Source organism: Dermacentor andersoni, chromosome 4, assembly GCF_023375885.2.
Source record: "Dermacentor andersoni chromosome 4, qqDerAnde1_hic_scaffold, whole genome shotgun sequence".
Lineage (NCBI taxonomy): Eukaryota > Metazoa > Arthropoda > Arachnida > Ixodida > Ixodidae > Dermacentor > Dermacentor andersoni.
In genome coordinates, this window is record NC_092817.1 from 8,703,859 (window position 1) to 8,721,377 (window position 17,519).

Genomic DNA, 17,519 nt, shown 5'->3' on the forward strand with positions numbered 1-17,519 from the left:
ATTATTATTATTATTATTATTATTATTATTATTAGAAGTGGAGTGCTTGAAGCTTGTTTCACCTCTGCTGTGGGTCAGCCCGGTATTGCACAATCTCTGGGGTTGATCCACGCTCACCTTTTTATTGGTGCAAAAAAGGAAAATGCATGGAACCCTAGCCATACACAGCTTTGCTGTAAAAATAGATTGGAATACATGTAGTTTTATGTTATGCCAGCCCAGGGTCGATTGTGGTTCTCTGTGTCTGTGGTGACATATATGGTGACCCAGAAACTGTTACCAAGTCGGTTGGACATCATAATTTGAGAACATATTCCGCTATCATCATGAGCATTGGCACAGGAATATATAGTTCGATTGTAGTGCCACCAATGTTTTCAGCTTTACAGGAAAGCATGCGCCATGCCACCACTCAACCCACTCTTACATATTCTAGTACGCTATAGCTACAAAGTGCGCTTCTACTACCCCACATTCTGATTGGCTTGTGGCAAGGCAAAACTATTTCTATTTTGTAGAAATGGTTTTCGGTAAACCACAGTAGTTCATAGCTCTGGCTTCTCCATACGGTCTGTTGGTGAAGTGCATTTCCAGGCTCTTCACCCACACTGTCGGAAGACTTTAAAGAAAATTGTATTTATAAAAAAAGCCTTGTGCTACTTTTTGAAATTTCGGACTCACTATTGCAGAATGCATGTCTTTTTTTTTGTCATTGCTACCACTAATTAAAAATCTACAAGCACTATTACCGAAATTTGCATGCACTAGACTGTTTCACTGTCAAGGTAATCTGTTTGAGAATTCAGCTTAAGACAGTTGCAGTACAGCGCTCGTGTTGGCTTGTTCTGTGTGCCGTCATGGTTTTGAACTGTGCTGCCGCATTCCATAGTCTATTATTCCACCAAAATTCAGATTGGCCTGCTCCAAACTGCTCAAAATAAAATTTCATGTGCTCTAAATTGCTCCAAGATGCGATTTTTTCTGCTCCAAAAATTGCTTCAAGATGACTTTGGGCAGTCCCACCCCTGTATGTATAGTGCATCACATTTCCAACAAGCCATAACATTCTACTGTCTATCTTACTCTGAACCCCGATGCACGTGCAAGTTTGACACATTATATAAATAAGGCAGGCAGCTGAGATTATTGAAGCTGCTTAGTTTAATGTTGATAGCTTTTATTTTGACAAAAATCTGCTGACTTGGAGCACTATGAAATTTGGCTTCTTTATGCATGCAAACCCAAACGCCACTTAATAAGAGAAGGTTCCAACCAAAGCTGCCCGCTGCTACTTGCATAGTAACAATACTTTATTCGTACCAGGTCCCGAGATTTACCACATTCCTGGTAATTGCTACTAGATATTGATGCAGATATGACCAGTGCATATCTAATGGAAACAACAATACATGCCCAGACTTCGGTTGTTATTCAATTAAAGTGAGCCCAGTTGTCTTTTCTTTTTCTCGAATAAGTTTTTGGTTGCTCGACAGTTTTGCAGACAAAATGTGGGTGTCAGAGCAGATGTAAATGAAATTCCTTTGGTAACGAAATGTTATATCTATGCTGCGTGCAATGATGGAAGTAGACTTCTTAAAAATTTTTATGAGTGAAGACTTTGAAGCAGACAAAATGTCGGTGTCTAGAGCAGGTGTAAATGAAATTCCTTTAGTAACGAAAGGTTATATCTATGCTGCGTGCAGTGATGGAAGTAGACTTCTTAAAAATTTTATGAGTGAAGACTTTGAAGCAGACAAAATGTCGTTGTCTAGAGCAGGTGTAAATGAAATTCCTTTGGTAACGAAAGGTTATATCTATACTGCGTGCAATGATGCAAGTAGACTTCTTAAAAATTTTTATGAGTGAAGACTTTTAAGCAGACAAAATGTGTGTGTCTAGAGCAGGTGTAAATGAAATTCCTTTGGTAACAAAATGTTATATCTGTGCTGCGTGCAATGATGGAAGTAGACTTCTTGAAAATTTTAATGAGTGAAGGCTGAAGACTTTGAAGACGAAACTCCACTATGTTATAAGATCAATAATGTGGGTAAAATAAAAGAACTACTTTCAAGTTTCCTTCTTTCTTGTTTGACATCTGGCCACAAAAAAAGTAAGTGCCCTTCAATAAAACTCACTAGGGCAAATGCAGTAGACATTGGGCAGTTTTCACATTTAAAATCTTTTTCTGTTGTCACAGTTACCAGCTGAAGTGCTCTTGATTTGCATTCGACATTCAGCTACAAGTTACAGGACTCTTTTTAAGGACATTCAGGTAGCGTCGATGAAAAAAAAAAAAAAATGGAAATTTCCCTCTCCACCCTTTACTTTGGAAGGAATATGACACATTGCAAATATCCATGTAATTTGTCTACTCTGCCTCTACGAGGGCAGGTCAGCATTGAAGACAGACAAGGACCTGTCTCCTGTTTCCCCTTGCCACTTGTGGCTCTAGTAGCTGTAGCACGTCTTTGCTGTATATGTCCAGATGGGCAGAAAAGACTGTCCCTGTTTCTAGTCTTCCTTTCACGACCTTCGTAACTACATCCAGGCCATCAGTGCTGTTGACCTCGCCCTTTAAACAGAATGTAAATGGGAGAGTAAATATGAGATCACAATGACAAAACCATGCAGTGCATTTAAGGCGGAGTGACTCCCATCGTGCTGTCCCAGTCTCCCAAAGGACACAAGGCGGTGCAAAATTGCTTGTCACTTGGAACTGTCATTGATTATACTTACGTTCAGTGGCAGAAAATACTCGAATAATGCATATTGTGTGGACTTCTTTTTTCTTTCCCATCAGCACATCCAATCCACACTGTTGGTTGGCTTCAGAGTGGTAATCAATCAACTGTGTCGTGTGGTTCTTTCTCTGTCTTGTCTTTTTTAGCGCAGTTTTTCTTTGTTCTCATGATGGTAATCAATAAACTGCCAGTTATTTTTGTGGTCAAAAAGGCACTTTTTCGTTCACCCACACTTCTCCATGATGAAGCCGCCACAGATTACAATAGACGCCATTTGTATGGTGGCGCTTTGGTGGGTTTCTTCAACTTCTTACCTCAAATGGTGTTAAAAATGTTCTGTCCCACTCCACTTGGCTCTACCCTGTATATTTGAGTAATTCTGTAGTTTCATTAAAATAGTCTGAAGAAAAAAAAAAAGTGCTGCAGCAAGGTTAAGTGCTGGGTGAGTTGGTACGTTGTCAGTTAAGATGAATACCAATGAAAAAGTATTCTACAGCAATCATCTGGTGTACTCCTTGTTTCTTGCTGGTTTTCATCTTAGTTTTAAAGAACATTAATTCCGGAACTGCTGTTTTCCCCTCGGGAAGGTGATGTAGGAATGCTATGCTGCATCAGAGATCTAAAGATGCAGCCCGCTCCAAGTTGCACAGCCACACAGATAGGATGCCACACTCCTAATATAGTGCTGACAAGTAGCATTAGTAGGTTCCGTCAAAAAATAAAATTGGCCAGTCTGCATTTTTTTTGCATTTAATAAGTACAATTAGCTTTTTTATTATCAGTGGTTTGTCTTCTCAATTGTACCATTGCTGGTGCGAATGGGAAATCAACCACTGAGCTGGGAAGCTGGTACTGTATTTTCACAGTTAAACTCATTGTGTCCAATGTTCGTCATTTCTCGCTTAGGAAAAATTTGTAAAAGATGCTTTGGGCATTTTGAAGTACTATCACTTAAGAGTAAGTTTGTTTGCCTCTGGTGACTTTTAAAAGCTGATGACATTGAGGCTGCAAATTTGCAAGCCAGAAACAATGTTTCAAGAAAAATGTAGTTTATTTTTATTGACAACGAATTCAGCTGTGGCCCAATACTTGTGTTAAGTGGCTGCTAGTGATGCAAGTCAGGCACTTGTTCAACCCTATGGGGCATGAAGAATGACTGCAATTTACCCGTAGCCAAAATAATTTACTAGCATTAGTTAATTGAAATGCCTCATGATAGTGCTGAGCACTTTAGCAGGATGCAAGCGTCACACAGGAGACGTTGGATCACTGATTTATACGTAGTAAACTTCAATCAACGTCTTTGTATGTGAAGAATCATTCTGTCACCAAGCACAGCTTTATTGTCAAAACAATTCCTGCTAGTCCACAGAATGTCTTTACTTTAAACTAGCAGTCTCAATGTTTTGAAAGTTCCAGAGTGATGGACAATTTTGGCTACTAGCTATTTCATGTATGTGAATTGCGTGCGAATTGGTTAAACTTGACAGAGAAGAGGGAGATACCAATCCTGCAAGAAAAAGTGAATATGACAGTTGTATGAAGTTGTGTACATGGTTAATGGATGCTGCCATGCTTTGCGTTTGGGTTGTAGTACTGGCTTAGTGCCATAATCATATAATTGCCATTTCAGTGCTTGTAGTCTTTGAGCACTTTGCGGTATACTCGCATCAGTAAAAAGTGCTCAGAAGGCATCCGCAGGGGTGTGTGTCTGTGGTTATATAGGGCCCATGTCTACCCTTGCAGATGTTCTTTGAGGACAACATAGACGACGCCAAGTACTGTGGGCACCTGTACGGTCTTGGTACCTCGTATGTCATGAATGGCAACTCGTACCATGATGAGGCAACTCCCAACAACGTGGCTCTGCCTGCGGCCACGAGTGCCGCCCAGCCCACGCCCACTTCCACCAACTCTGCATCTTGACATGCCTGCCGCCACTGCAGTGCCCACTCTCCAAAAGCCCAGCTGTGCTGTGCACACTCTGAATGCACTGTGTGTGTTACTCCCTCTTGTTGCCATTGGTTTCACTGCGCCTTTTCCACAGTCTCCTTACCACATGCCTGCCACGTTGGTCGAGCAAAAAGTACCACCCACAGTGTTCCTTGCTTAACAAGAAAAGCTCCAATCGGGCAAGGTGGCAGAGAGCTGGCTGGCGGATAGTCCCTTAGAGGAAGTGAGAACTCATTTTTATTCTTGTGAACGGCTGGCAGGGCAAAAATGTTGTTCATCTTGCTGTGTTCCCACTTCAGTGTGGCTGCATTGTGGGGAGAAGTGTGCCAGAGAAATTGTTCCCCTGGTATTGGTATGTGGCTACATAGGACATTTTATATTTTCACCAGAATGGTTGTTCTACATGTAGATTATGTTAAGTTTTTCTTTAGGTGGCTGTGGGACTAGTAGACAAATTTACCCAGCAAGTCACTCGTTTGAGGCAAGTGATGCATCTTCCCTTTGTGCATGCATGCTGTTCACTGTACAGTCCTTTTGAATTCCTGTCTCAGTTGTGAAATATGCGCCACCTAATGTTGCTCCCAGTGCCTATAAATTGGAGGATTCATTGATACCAGATGAGCTGTACCATATTGGGGCAGTCCAGTCTGGTACAGCATGGTGCACAGCGCAAGAGCTGCATATGCATAAAACGTGTTTCAACCTGCTTCCATGTGGCCCATAGCACTTATGGGTGCTATAAATCTTGTGTGAGAACTGTCTTATTGCTTTAGAAGAATTGTTTCATTAGGTGGTGTTCACTGGCTGCACACACACATGCATTTTTGTTGCGCTGTTAAGGAAGAAAAAGTATCTTGGCTTTGTGCTGGCCTACAGTGTGCTGTATCGCCCATTGATGGCCACTTATACATCAGGTAGTATTCATCATCTGCTCGCACAAGATTTAGGAATACATAAACTAAGTGCACTGTGCCCTTAATTTGCAGGGTGCTAAGTATTGCTGGCAACAGGCAAATACCCTACCAACACCCCTCTGCCTTCTTTTGTTAGGCCAATTACAAACTGCATTGTAGCAAGTTTTTCTTTTTTTTTTTTCACAGAAAATTTAAAAGGTGCAGAGCAGTGAAAACAAAGCGCTTATCAGTGCTTTTTTTTTTTAATATGCTTTTATTTGCAAAATGAAAGCCTTGTATGAATGTCTCTGCCTTTGTCGACACGCTTGGTATTGGTAACATGAACTCCTCTTGGAGACCTTGTTTCTCGTTGAAATTTTTTACTTTTGGAACAGGATTCAGTCGCTACCAATGCATTATCTTACTGCTTTACAGATTTTAGTGAAATCTCAAGCTTTTAGAGACATCATGCAGGATTTTTTTTTTCTAGACACATGATACTTTGCAGAGGTGGATACTGTGTGCATTGTATTGCACTGCGGCACCTTGCTGACAGTGGCAGCTTATCCTTCATTTCAGTTCTCTTGTGTACAATGACCAACGCTGTGTAGATATCCAAGCTGGAACTGCCTGTTGTTTTGAAATTTTTAAGGATGTGATTTTACCATGCTGTGTAAGATAGCCAGATGCACATAAGGCCATTGCTGCTCTAAACCTGCATGTCTTCAACGATATACTGGTTGTAACAGCGCAAGTTAATATGCTGCATTGCATATTGGTCCAAGCCTCCACTTCTTTTGCCTATATGTGTACAAGCTACTGTGTGCTCATATCTGGCTGGTCCAGAGTATGCTGATTTTTTTTTCTCATGATTTTCTGCGACATAAAAAGGCTTTTTGGAGGTACAACTTCTGGTGCTTACATACAAGGTGTACAAAGCCTCAATGAATATTCTGAGTGTCTTGTCTACCAGCTGCATTCTCTCTGCCCCTTTGTGCAGTTTTCTGTGGGAGCCCCTGTACACACACACTATGACATTATTTTGGAGTCTAAACGGCAATGGCAGCATTTGGAGAGAGGGTGCCACTGTGGTGCAATGTCGTTTTTAGTGAATATGATGTATGTTGTAAATAAATGAAAAAAAAAATTGTGCATTAAAGGCTGTGTGTCTGAAGTTTTTTACGTTGCTAGCACATAACATACACATAAATAAGTTGTGCAAACTGTACCTTACAAGTGCCTTGTAATACTTGCTTTGAAGGCAACACTCCATAAGAGAGGGTTACACACCGATTTTGATCACGTGTGCATGAACACAATATTGCACATTTGTCAAAGGTGCTGCTGCAGGAAGTTTGGAATGGTGAAAATGCAGGGTTCGTGCACCTCCTTGAATATCTTGAAAACTGTTGAATTTGGGAAAACTGATTTAAGAGCCCTTAAAAGGTGAATGCAAATGTGCTCCTCGAATTCCTTGAAAACTGGGGTTGGGGACAGCTTTTGAAAAGTAACAAACTCTGCATAGAGGCTTTGCCGCAAACACCAAGAAACAGTTCTAGGCATTTTCTTTTGAAGTGTTGCTAAATTATTGCAATGTAACGTATCTACAAGCACCAACGACATGCTTGTTTAAATTACTGTTGCCACTGTGGAGCTAAACTTAAGTGATCAAGCCGTACCACCATTTTGTTTCAAGTTTGTTCAGACCATGCAGCCGTCGTCGCTTTATTTTCGAGCCATGCACTTTAGAAATTGCTGGCGGAAAGTCAGTTTCAGGCATTTGGCTTTAACACAAGAATCTTAATTTGGTAGAATTCTGGCAGTGCTAACCATTGTGCTAGAAAGTGACCTCACTACAATGGGAAAAGCGACCTGAAGCTGCTTAGCTGGGAGAAATTGCAGCTAAGGAAGAGATTTCGGTATTTTTTGTGTATGTGTGTGAACAAGGTTTGTTTTCCCTCCTTGAATATTGAGTGAAACGTGCTGCGTGAACCCCGAGTTCTTGTGCTCAAAGCAAGAAGCCACAGCCACCGCATATGACAAAAGAATGATTCTTGATGCGGGTCCACAGGTGTGTGTGTTGCATAAGACGTTTGTGTAATCGAAAGTTCGAATTTCAACCAAATGCAACAAAAAAACTGTTCTCCCCAAAAGTGAAAATGTTTGCCTACTCGAGTGCTACATGACACTACCAAGAAGCCCACATGGGTTTCTTGGAAGGAAAGGTTCGCAACTTGAGTGGTAGTACACGTGTTAGGTGTGTGGGCGAATAATAGTATCGCCGAAACGAACAGTGAACGTTCGAATAATTTGATTCGCGAATCGGATATCCGACTATTCAATTTTCGACCGCTCGGTGTAGAGACTCACGCAGTGCCGCATGGGCGCGTGCGACGCCCAAGCGAGCGTTTCACTTCGTTTCCGGCAACAAACGGAGCGCGCAGCGGACAAGACGCATCGGCTGAGCGCGCCCCGATGTTGGCCCAATGCGGGGATGACGCACAGAACGGATCCGGGTCGTCGGGACCGATCGAAATGTAATGTGTTGCGAACAGAGCGCAAAAGCAGCGCGCATTTGCGAAGATCGGGGCGATTAGGCACGCAGGTCATGGATACGCGGCGACGAACTTCACGCTGAAGTTCAACTGTCGTCAATCTAACCCGCACACGTGATCTCGGAAACGATTATTGATTAGCCACTCGTACGAACATACTAGCGGCGAGCATTCCGCGACTTCTTGCGGCCAACGGTGAATTTCCGTCACGGCCTAGGCCTAATCGGCGCTGCTTCATCGGGCGTCGGCGACCAAAGTTACGGTTTGGTGCCGAAGTGGTGCAGATCTATTCGCAGCAGCCACGGAAAGGTGACAACCTGTCTGCACACCTGTCTCATTTTGTAGCTTTGAGCAACCGGTCACGAGACATCTTTCGATTTACACGGCGGGCGCGCAAGTGTCATGGCCGGTTGCATGTAGGGTGCCTCGATGTGCGACCGCTCTCCGCGGAGGGTGGCGCCACTCTTGCAAGGGGTCATCGCCGCCAAGACCAGTTTTCGGGAGGCGCCGCCGCCATTTTCTTGCATTCCGTTCCCGCCGTCCCGCCGACTCCTTCGCTACACGGAAAGCGGCATTCTTCACGCAGTCTCTTTGCGCAATGCCCGGCTGCTGAGTTCCCCAGTGCACTAACAGCGCTAAGAATGACTGGATAATGTTTTCATTTCCTAGAGACCAAAAAAGACGACTTCTGTGCACTGTGAAAATCAAGCGGGACAAGTGGCAGCCGACGAACTACTCGTGTGTAGTGCAAGCACCCAATTTCTCAGCAGCGCCAAATCCATTTTTGGGCTTACGTACAGCTTGTCTGTGCAACTGTTTCTAAAAACCAGACGTACGATCACACAATTGCTAAGAACGCAATCCCAAACCTCAAAAAGCAAGTGCAAAAGCTTGAAAGTAAGGCGGATAATTTCGCAAAATATACGCGGTTTTTGAATTCAGATCAGATTTCCACTCTTTCTTAAGATAGCACTCAGGGTCACGCATGGTCTGCAGAGAAAGTTAAACAAGGTTTGCAAATTAAGTTCGCTTGCGGAACGAGCAGCTATGAGACACTGAGGAAGTTGGGTTACTCTCTTCCATCCAGCAGGACGTTGGCGCAGAGGATCCAGGGACTGAGGTTCCTTCCAGGAATTCTTCAAAAAGTTTTTGTTGTCATGAAGTGCAAGGCTGAGACTATGGAAAACGTGGAGAAAGACTGAGTGCTGTTTCTAGACGAGATGGAAATAGCTACAGCGTTTGAATTGGATGGAACTGAAGACATTCTCCTTGGAGGTACAACACTTCCTTCAAAGCAAGAGGAGCGTGCCAATCACGCGTTGGTGTTCATGTTGGGCGAAATTAATCAGCGGTGGAAGCAGGCCATCGGATGTGAATTCACTGGCCGACACGTGGAAGGTGCCCTGCTCAAAGACTATGTGCTCGGCATCACCCGGCGCTGTAGCCAGATTTCCCTAATAGTCCGTGCAGTGACATGTGACATGGGATCAGCAAATTGAGCAATGTGGCGAGAATTCGGGTTTTCGAGCCACAGAAATTTTCCTAACGAGCAGGCTACTTCAAGACTGCCTCGAAAATATTTTTTCTGTAGTACGCCTAATGAAGCCAGTGCCAACGGCATATGACTTAAAATGTGCTCTGAGGCTTGTGAGTGTGAGCCAGTTTCTCCACACACCGTGAACAACAAACTATGAGCTTGATGATCGAGCGTACCTCGTCAACCTCCTTTCTCAAGCAAAGAAGCAGTGCTCAGAAAATTTGTCCGAAAATCGACGACTCTGAGATTTTGTTCATTGAGGAGCTGACGTCAATGGGATGTTGTATTTTATACTACCTTGATGGCTTCATCCTGAGAGAGAGATAAAACTTCATGTCCGTGATGGGGTTCAAGAGACTAACCCCCAATCCCCCCCTTCCTCAGACAGCGGCCAGTCCTTGCTTTCTGGCGGCGTCTTCGGCCATCCGGACGGCCCAGAGTTGCTCCTCTGGGTCCAAGCTGAGCAGCAATGTCTTCCACTGCTCGGCCGTAGTTATGATGCGGGTGTTAGTGCGGGAGGTGTTGGTGGGTGAGGCCTTGGGGCATTGCCAGATAATATGATCGAGGTCAGCGCGGGCCTCGCACGCTTTGCAGAGTGGGGAGTATGCATCGGGGTACATGCGGTTGTAAAGCACGGGGTTCGGAAAAGTTGAGTGTCTGAAGGAGTCGCCAAGTGGTAGATTGAGACTTATTCAGTGTTTTGTGTGCTGGGGGGTAGCGTAACCGCTCTCTGCGGTCGTGCAGGAGAATTTCTCTGAACGTGACCATTCGGTCTCGCGCGTGACCGCGATGCAGAACAGAGGGCTGGTCGGGATTGGAAGACGCAGGAGAAGGATGATGCGCCCGGTGTGCGAGAGCTCGGGCGGCATCGTGGGCGGCTTCGTTTCCAGCCAGACCCGAGTGACCAGGGGCCCAGATGATCTGCACGCGACGTTGCCTTGAGGGAGGAGTGCCAGAGAGAATCTTCTACACTTGGGGTGCTATCAGTCCTCTTGTGTAGTTACGAATGGCCGTTTTTGAATCGCTGATGATGCAGTGTGCATTGGTAGCCGCGTAGGCCAAAGCGATGGCCGTTTCTTCTCCTACTTCGGGTTGCATGGTGAATATTGGTACGGCCGCGGCGAGGCGGTACTGCGAACCCACGACTGCGACGACTGCCATGGCGTTTTGGTTGGGGTATTCTGCTGCGTCCACGTAGGCTTCGTCAGCGGTCGTAGCTGTTTTGTAGTTGTTTAGCTCGTTCTGCATGTCGCTCCGGATTGTGTTCAGGGTGCATATTGTGAGGTATGGATGGGATAACTAGTTGAGCACGAATGTTTGGAGGGATGGGTACTTTTGGTCCGAATTGGGTGGTGTAGGTTATGCCTAGGGTGCCTAGAATGTGCCTGCCCGTGGTGGAATTGGCGAGTCGTTTGTATTGGCTAATACGCTGCACTTCAATAAGCTCGTCTATGGTGTTATGAATGCCAAGGGCGTCCAGTTTCTCGTTAGAGGTGGTGATGGGAAGATGTAGGGCTTGTTTATAGGCCCTCTTGATCATGGTGTTGAGTTTGAGCTTGTCAGTTGCATTGAGGCTAAGGTACGGGGCGACATAGGTGATCCTGCTCAGGGCGTAGGCGGTTACCAGGCGTATAAGGTTGCTTTCTTTCATGCCGTGATGTTGATTTCCGATGCGTGCAATGAGGCGAGTGGTTTGGTGTACATGATTATCTAATTGCTTGAGTATCTCCGTGTTTCTGCCGTTTTGTTGGATGCGTAAGCCGGATGCGTGTGAATAATTTTTTGCAAGTTGTGCTGTTGTGTGTTCTTGCTGTTGGCCGGATCGAGGAGGCAACGGAGGATATTCCACGTTTTGGGCAGGTTTGGTTGCCGCTCCATGCTGTCGCATGTGCTGTGCCAATTTTGACGAGTAAGTTGTGCATAGTCTGTGATGTGAAGGGTGAGAGTACTAATACGTTTCCTGAGCGTTCGGTTGAGCTTGTTGTGTTTGTATCTGCATTGCAGACTGGCGAGGGCTTCCCACATATGCAGTAACTTGCTATCTGCCTCCTGCAGATTGGCTTCCTCAGGCACCAATTTAGTGGCTTCGCTCGTGTCTTGCAGCAAGGATGCGACCCAATCTTCGAAAGGGCGCTGGGTACCCGAGAGAGAGGTGAGGGCTCTGGCCTGCCGGAAAGCGTCCCAGTCCGTTATGCGGAGCTGACGGCCCTTAGGCTTTCGCGGGCCCGCTCGAACTGTTCTTTGGATTAAGTAGTGATCGCTGCCCAAGTTGTCTTGTGTGTTGATCCAGTCTGCTTGTGGAATTCGTTTTGCGAATGTCAAGTCTGGAGTAGTGTCTCTGCTAACGCTGTTTCCCATACGAGTGGGACAAGTTGGATCCGTGACAAGAGTAAGACCTAGATTCTGTCCGTCAAGCCATAGTTGTCTTCCCTCACGGGGATGCGAGTCGTTGGGCGAAGTCCTCGGGTGCCGGGACTGCGGCAGTGACGCCGCGCACCTTCGTACCTGCGGTTCACCTGTTTTTCGGCCAGACGGAGCAGCTGAAGATCTTGTTAGGGTTAGCAATCTTGTGGTCGTAGAAACCCTTGTCCTGGGTCCCTGGCGTCGGGACTGGTCTTGATCGGTAGCTGACCACTTCCGGAAACTGGTTCCGACGTTAGTTTGGGTCCAGTGGTGATTGTTTGGCCACAAGAGTTTGAAATATACGGAGCCCATACGAGGCGCGTGCACTCCGTCAGCGTCGTCGTCGTCTTCTCTTCATCCTGAAAAGCGTCGTAAAGCATGTATCCTGTTCCCAATGCAAGGATGCCCTCCTTGGAGCAGCAAGCAATGAACATGCCTCTTTGGCAGTTCTCAAGGAGTATTTAAGTGATGGACGGAACTTGATCTAACCGAGCAGTGAAGTGAACGGCACTCTAAAATACTACGAAGAGCACTTCACGGGTGTTATCGCGTGGTGTACAAACAATATACACACGATAAAGTCCCCGCTGAAATCGCTTACGGAATACCTTGTGAAGGTAGACCGGCCATGCCTGAACACATGTGCAGGCCACAGGGGAGCAATAAGTAAAATGCTGATAGCCACCTACACAAGACTGCGGCTATGTAGCCATTTACGTCAGTACCCAGCCACACGTGCCGGAGGTCACGGAAGCAAAACTTGTGCTGGCGTAACTTAAAGACGCTGTAATAAGTGTGAACTTTTTGTATACATGCACATAACATGAGAAAAAGTTAAGCGTAGTAATCATAAGCAGCATAAGAATTGCAGTGAAGTGTGTTCGTTATCATTTTAAACATCATTTGTGCATCAAGGTATTGTGCATCACAATTTGTGCATCAAGGTATTAAATCATTGTTTTTCCTTGTGCCTAAGCCTTCATTTTTTGATTGCGTGGTGTACGCATGGCAGTTTGCAGCCAGGTAATCCTATGTCACCACGGCGAAGAATATTGATCGTGAACGTAAACATGCCGTGCATCCGTACTTGAATATGCAGCAGTTCACTTCCTTCGCCTACTTACCGCTATGTCCACATGTAAGCGTAACGACAGCAAGTTCACGACGATGAGAAGTTGCCCGCCGTGCTCAGCTAACATAAAGAAAAGGATATCCGAAATACCTTCTCTAATCGTCTCGAAATAGCAGATGCGTCACCGAATCTTTACTCCTACTTTTCATCTACCAAAGAAAAGGAATAATTATCAAACATAAAGGCCCATTCAAGCCCCCACTGCTAGCGGGGCTAGCACTATCAAGGCGCGTCACGCAGCCAATGCGCGCACTGCGACCAGCGTATGCAAGAAAATGGCGGCCGCGCTAGCAGACGACGTGGTTGTCCTCGCCCTAAATGGAGCGCGGGCGCGCATCGAGGCACCCTAGTTGCATGCATTTGCGCGGATGCACGATGGGGGAGCGAGCATCGCGCGAACTTGCCGTGGCCCATCGGATTTCAGAATCTTTGGCATTGGCAGGCAGCAAATCGCGCGCAACCTGACAACAAAACAGCATGGGCGACGGCCACTCTTTACCGCCGGCACTGGCTACGCGCGGTAGAGTCACTTGATGCGCGATCCTTCCGTCTCTTGCGCAGTTTGGCCTTGCGATAACCCGCCTGCCGTAAAGTTGGGAGAGCCCATCAGTATTTGGAGAAAAACTGGAAGGAAAAACTTTCTGTGCAATAAGTAAAGAATTGCCACAAGACACAGGTCCACTACTAGAACCTCATTCGTATTCAGTATAACATGTCACTAATTCATTAGTTTCAAGGGAAATAAAGCACTATATTCTATTGAACAGAAGTTCCATTATAAAAAAATATTTTCCAGACCTTCATACACTAAAGCTACTGTAATCAGAGCTGGCACACTAATTTGATGTTCCCTTGAACAAGAGTATACCGTACTATATATCTTGATTTCTGTGTACCTAAGTTACTGATATATTCTTGTTGTGGAATGCTAGGAGACTCCCGAGGCGTGTGCAGCACCATGATTTCTTGCCCAAAATTTGTAGGCATTAAGTATTTGTGAAAAATTTTTGGACATTTGATTCACTATTCGTTCTCTTTTTTGATTCAATATCCTATTTGAAATCTACTATTCATCATTCACACACCCCTAATATATATAGTAGCTTATAGTAGTACTTGTATGTCAGTTTAGTAGCTTCATGCTAATCTTGGGTGGGTGGCTATTTTTCCTTTTGCAAGATTTCGACTATATTACTTCTTGTTCACAGTTGGTCTTTTGATGTTTAGCTTTCATGCTGCATTACCACTGGTGCAACTTCCCTGCACTTTTGCTGCCTTTTCTCATAATCTGTGGCCCATGCACAGCCAGAGAGGGGTGCGCGCTCACCTGCACCCACCGCAGATGCTGTGGAATGCAATCCTGCCACAGCGAAACTCTATGCGCAATCCACTTTCCAAGGTCACGTGTCTGCACTGCTAACAATCAACGCGCTTGGCTGGTTATCCCCCATTGCACTGTGCCAACATATGCACAAATAAAGATTTACTGTATGGAATATTTTAAAAATTTGTATTAATAGATTAAGTATGACCAAACAAAAAGCTATTTGTTTTTGCATTGCTTATTAAGAAGCTTGGAACCCTTAGGGGCACTAGATGTGCTCCAGGTAGGATGAGGGGAGTGGGAAACAGAGAAGAGATACAGAAAACCGGCTTGACTCTGAGAAGAATGCTTAGCATAAAAAAGTGCCCACTTTCACATTTCATATGCCCAGAAGCACCATAAGCTGCTACCAATGAATAGCAGCATTTTAATGAATGTGTAGCTCATGTCACGGTGGCCTTATTATCAAAGCTGGTGTCCGCGCTTTTTGGAGGAAAATACCATAGCTACCAAAATTGTGGGTGAGATGGGCAAGCATCAAGCCCGCAATTTTAGCTTCATGACGAAGAAGGGGGTTAAGGGGGGGGGGGGGGGGGGGAGAGGGCATCTGCCAGAAAACAGAGATCAGTTGCATTGCCTTTAGTTCAAAGATGTAGCAAAAAAAAAGAAGTGTGTTTCGGGGGATGTCGAGAGGGGGCATGCAATACCCCCAGTCACTAGTTGCTGTACATTGCTCCCACACCAGTCACTGCTTATTAGTAAGAAGCATTATTAGTTAGGTGTTTCAGGACCCCTGTAATAGCAACAATGAAAACATGCTCAAGCTGCCTCTGAGAGTCCGTTTAACCTTTTGAAAAAGACTGTTTTGCACCTGCTCTGGTGCTCTTGGCAGTGTTCGTATTTGCGACATGCTCTAGACTGGTCATGTTGTGTACACAGGAATCTGAAGTCTGACTGGTGGTTCTCTTTGCAACTAATAGGCGATAGCATTTATCATTTACACTGAGTTTGTCTGCGCTAGCTCTACTTTAATTCTCCATGACCAACATTGTGGGCTTTTTAATGAAATGCCTATGTTTAAGCAATGCTACAATTCAGGAAGTTCAAAATGCTGAGTTAGTCTAAGCAAGAATGACTACACGTTTCATCAGCAATGGGAGTAAGGAGCTCTTATTTATAGAAATGTTCGGGGGCAACAGCCAGATTGAAAAAATGCACTGCGGTTAGCCAATTATTCTCAAACAAGTGAATGCTGGTAATGCTAAATATATTAACACGGGTAATTCTGGTGTTACTCAATATGCACATGAAAATAATGCCCGACATAGAATGGGTGTAAAAGAAGGCGTCTTAGGCATCAGGCCCTCTGCTGTATGGTATGTACGAGGTGTGACACAAAAAAAACGAGACTGGTCCAATAACTTATTGTACTTACTGAATCAGTTCTCTGTGACATTATCACCTTCAAAGTAGTCCCCTTCAGCATTCACACACTTCTGCAATGGGTGCTGCCATTGCTGGTAACAATTCTGGAACGAGGTTTTCGGAAGGCCCTTCAGGAGATTCTCCGTTTTTGCCTGAACCTCTTCAACTGAGGTAAAATGGGTTCCCTTTAAGCAAGATTTAACTTTAGGAAGTAAAACAAAGTTGCATGGAGCCAAATCAGGTGAATAAGGAGGATGTGCCATCACAGTAATGTTTTTGCTGGTCAGAAACTGCTTGACAGATAGGGCCTTGTGAGCGGGTGCATTGTCCTGGTGCAACAGCCATCCACCACTCCACAACTGTGACTTTTTTTCCTAATTATTTCACGAAGTCTTTTAGTACTTCAATGTAGTAGTGTTGATTAACAATCTGACCACTGGGAACCCACTGAATCATTACAATTCATTAATGTCGAAGAAGACAATTAACATTGCCTTGAATTTGGTTTTGACATGCATGCTTTTTTGGGTCTTGGGGATCCTGGAGACTTCCGCTGCATTGACTGGCACTTACTTTCTGCGTCATAGGTAAAAATACATGTCTCATCACCATGTTACAACAGATTCCAACAAATCTGGCTCGCTTGCAATGCGTTCAAACACGTCCACACACACGTCTTTATGGCACTGTTTTTGGTCAACGGACAGAACTTTTGGAACAACCTTCGCACAATTCTTCCTCATGTGTAATTCATCCGTTAAAATGCATCGAACAGCTTCCCTATCCAAGTGAACCAACTCCGCCGCTGCACGAACATTTAATCTTCGGTCACCGCTGATTACATCACGAACGTTGGCAATGTTTTGGTCTGTAATCGCCGACCTTGGGCACCCAGCATGTTCATCATCTTCCACACTGTCCCTTCCCCCTGAAAATCGCTTATGCCATTCAAGCACACGTGCACGAGACAAAGTTACATCTCCATAAGCCTCGGTCATTATTTGAAATGTTTCTGTGGCTGATTTCTTAAGTTTCATAAGAAACTTGATGTTGATTCGCTGTTCAGCTTTTACATCAGAGATTTTTCCGGCAGAATGCAGTTGCACATGTTCACTCAATGACGCAGCACTCCCAACTGGCGTGATCGGTTCTGTCGAAACTCGACGCATGAATAGAGGAGGTGTGTGGGATTACGTCAGCAAAACAGTTGTTGCCAAGTCCACTCTTTTTTCAAGCTACACACTTAGTCTCGTTTCTTTTGTGTCACACCTCATATGCATAGGTAAGCAAAGTTGCAAGATGTATGGCAGATGGCAAAAGTGTACGTAGCTACTGAGAACCTGTATTGCTACTTGTTGCTGGGCTAATGGTTTATACTTGTTATGGTATACAAAAACTTGAAACAAAATTATGCTTCTTCATGTCGATACTGTATCATTTTGCATCATTCATACCATAACAAGAGAACCTACAGTCTGTGATGAAAACCTAAGTATGCAGTGGCAAACATGTATGTACACTACCATCCAACTCAAGAGAACTAGAACAAATGCTGC

At 44.8% G+C, this 17,519-nt stretch overlaps 1 protein-coding gene across 2 annotated transcripts in view; it reads left to right on the plus strand.

Annotated features, from left to right (window-relative positions):
* The window catches only part of LOC126535947 (CCR4-NOT transcription complex subunit 7-like), a 76,430-nt gene extending 69,684 nt beyond the window's left edge, over positions 1-6,746 (plus strand). For both annotated transcript variants that reach the window (XM_050182811.3, XM_050182812.3), the window contains exon 7: positions 4,488-6,746. In XM_050182811.3, coding sequence (XP_050038768.1) covers positions 4,488-4,667 — 180 coding nt within the window. In that variant the 3' untranslated portion in view covers positions 4,668-6,746. The remainder of the gene's footprint in view (positions 1-4,487) is intronic.
* Positions 6,747-17,519: the final 10,773 nt, after the last annotated feature.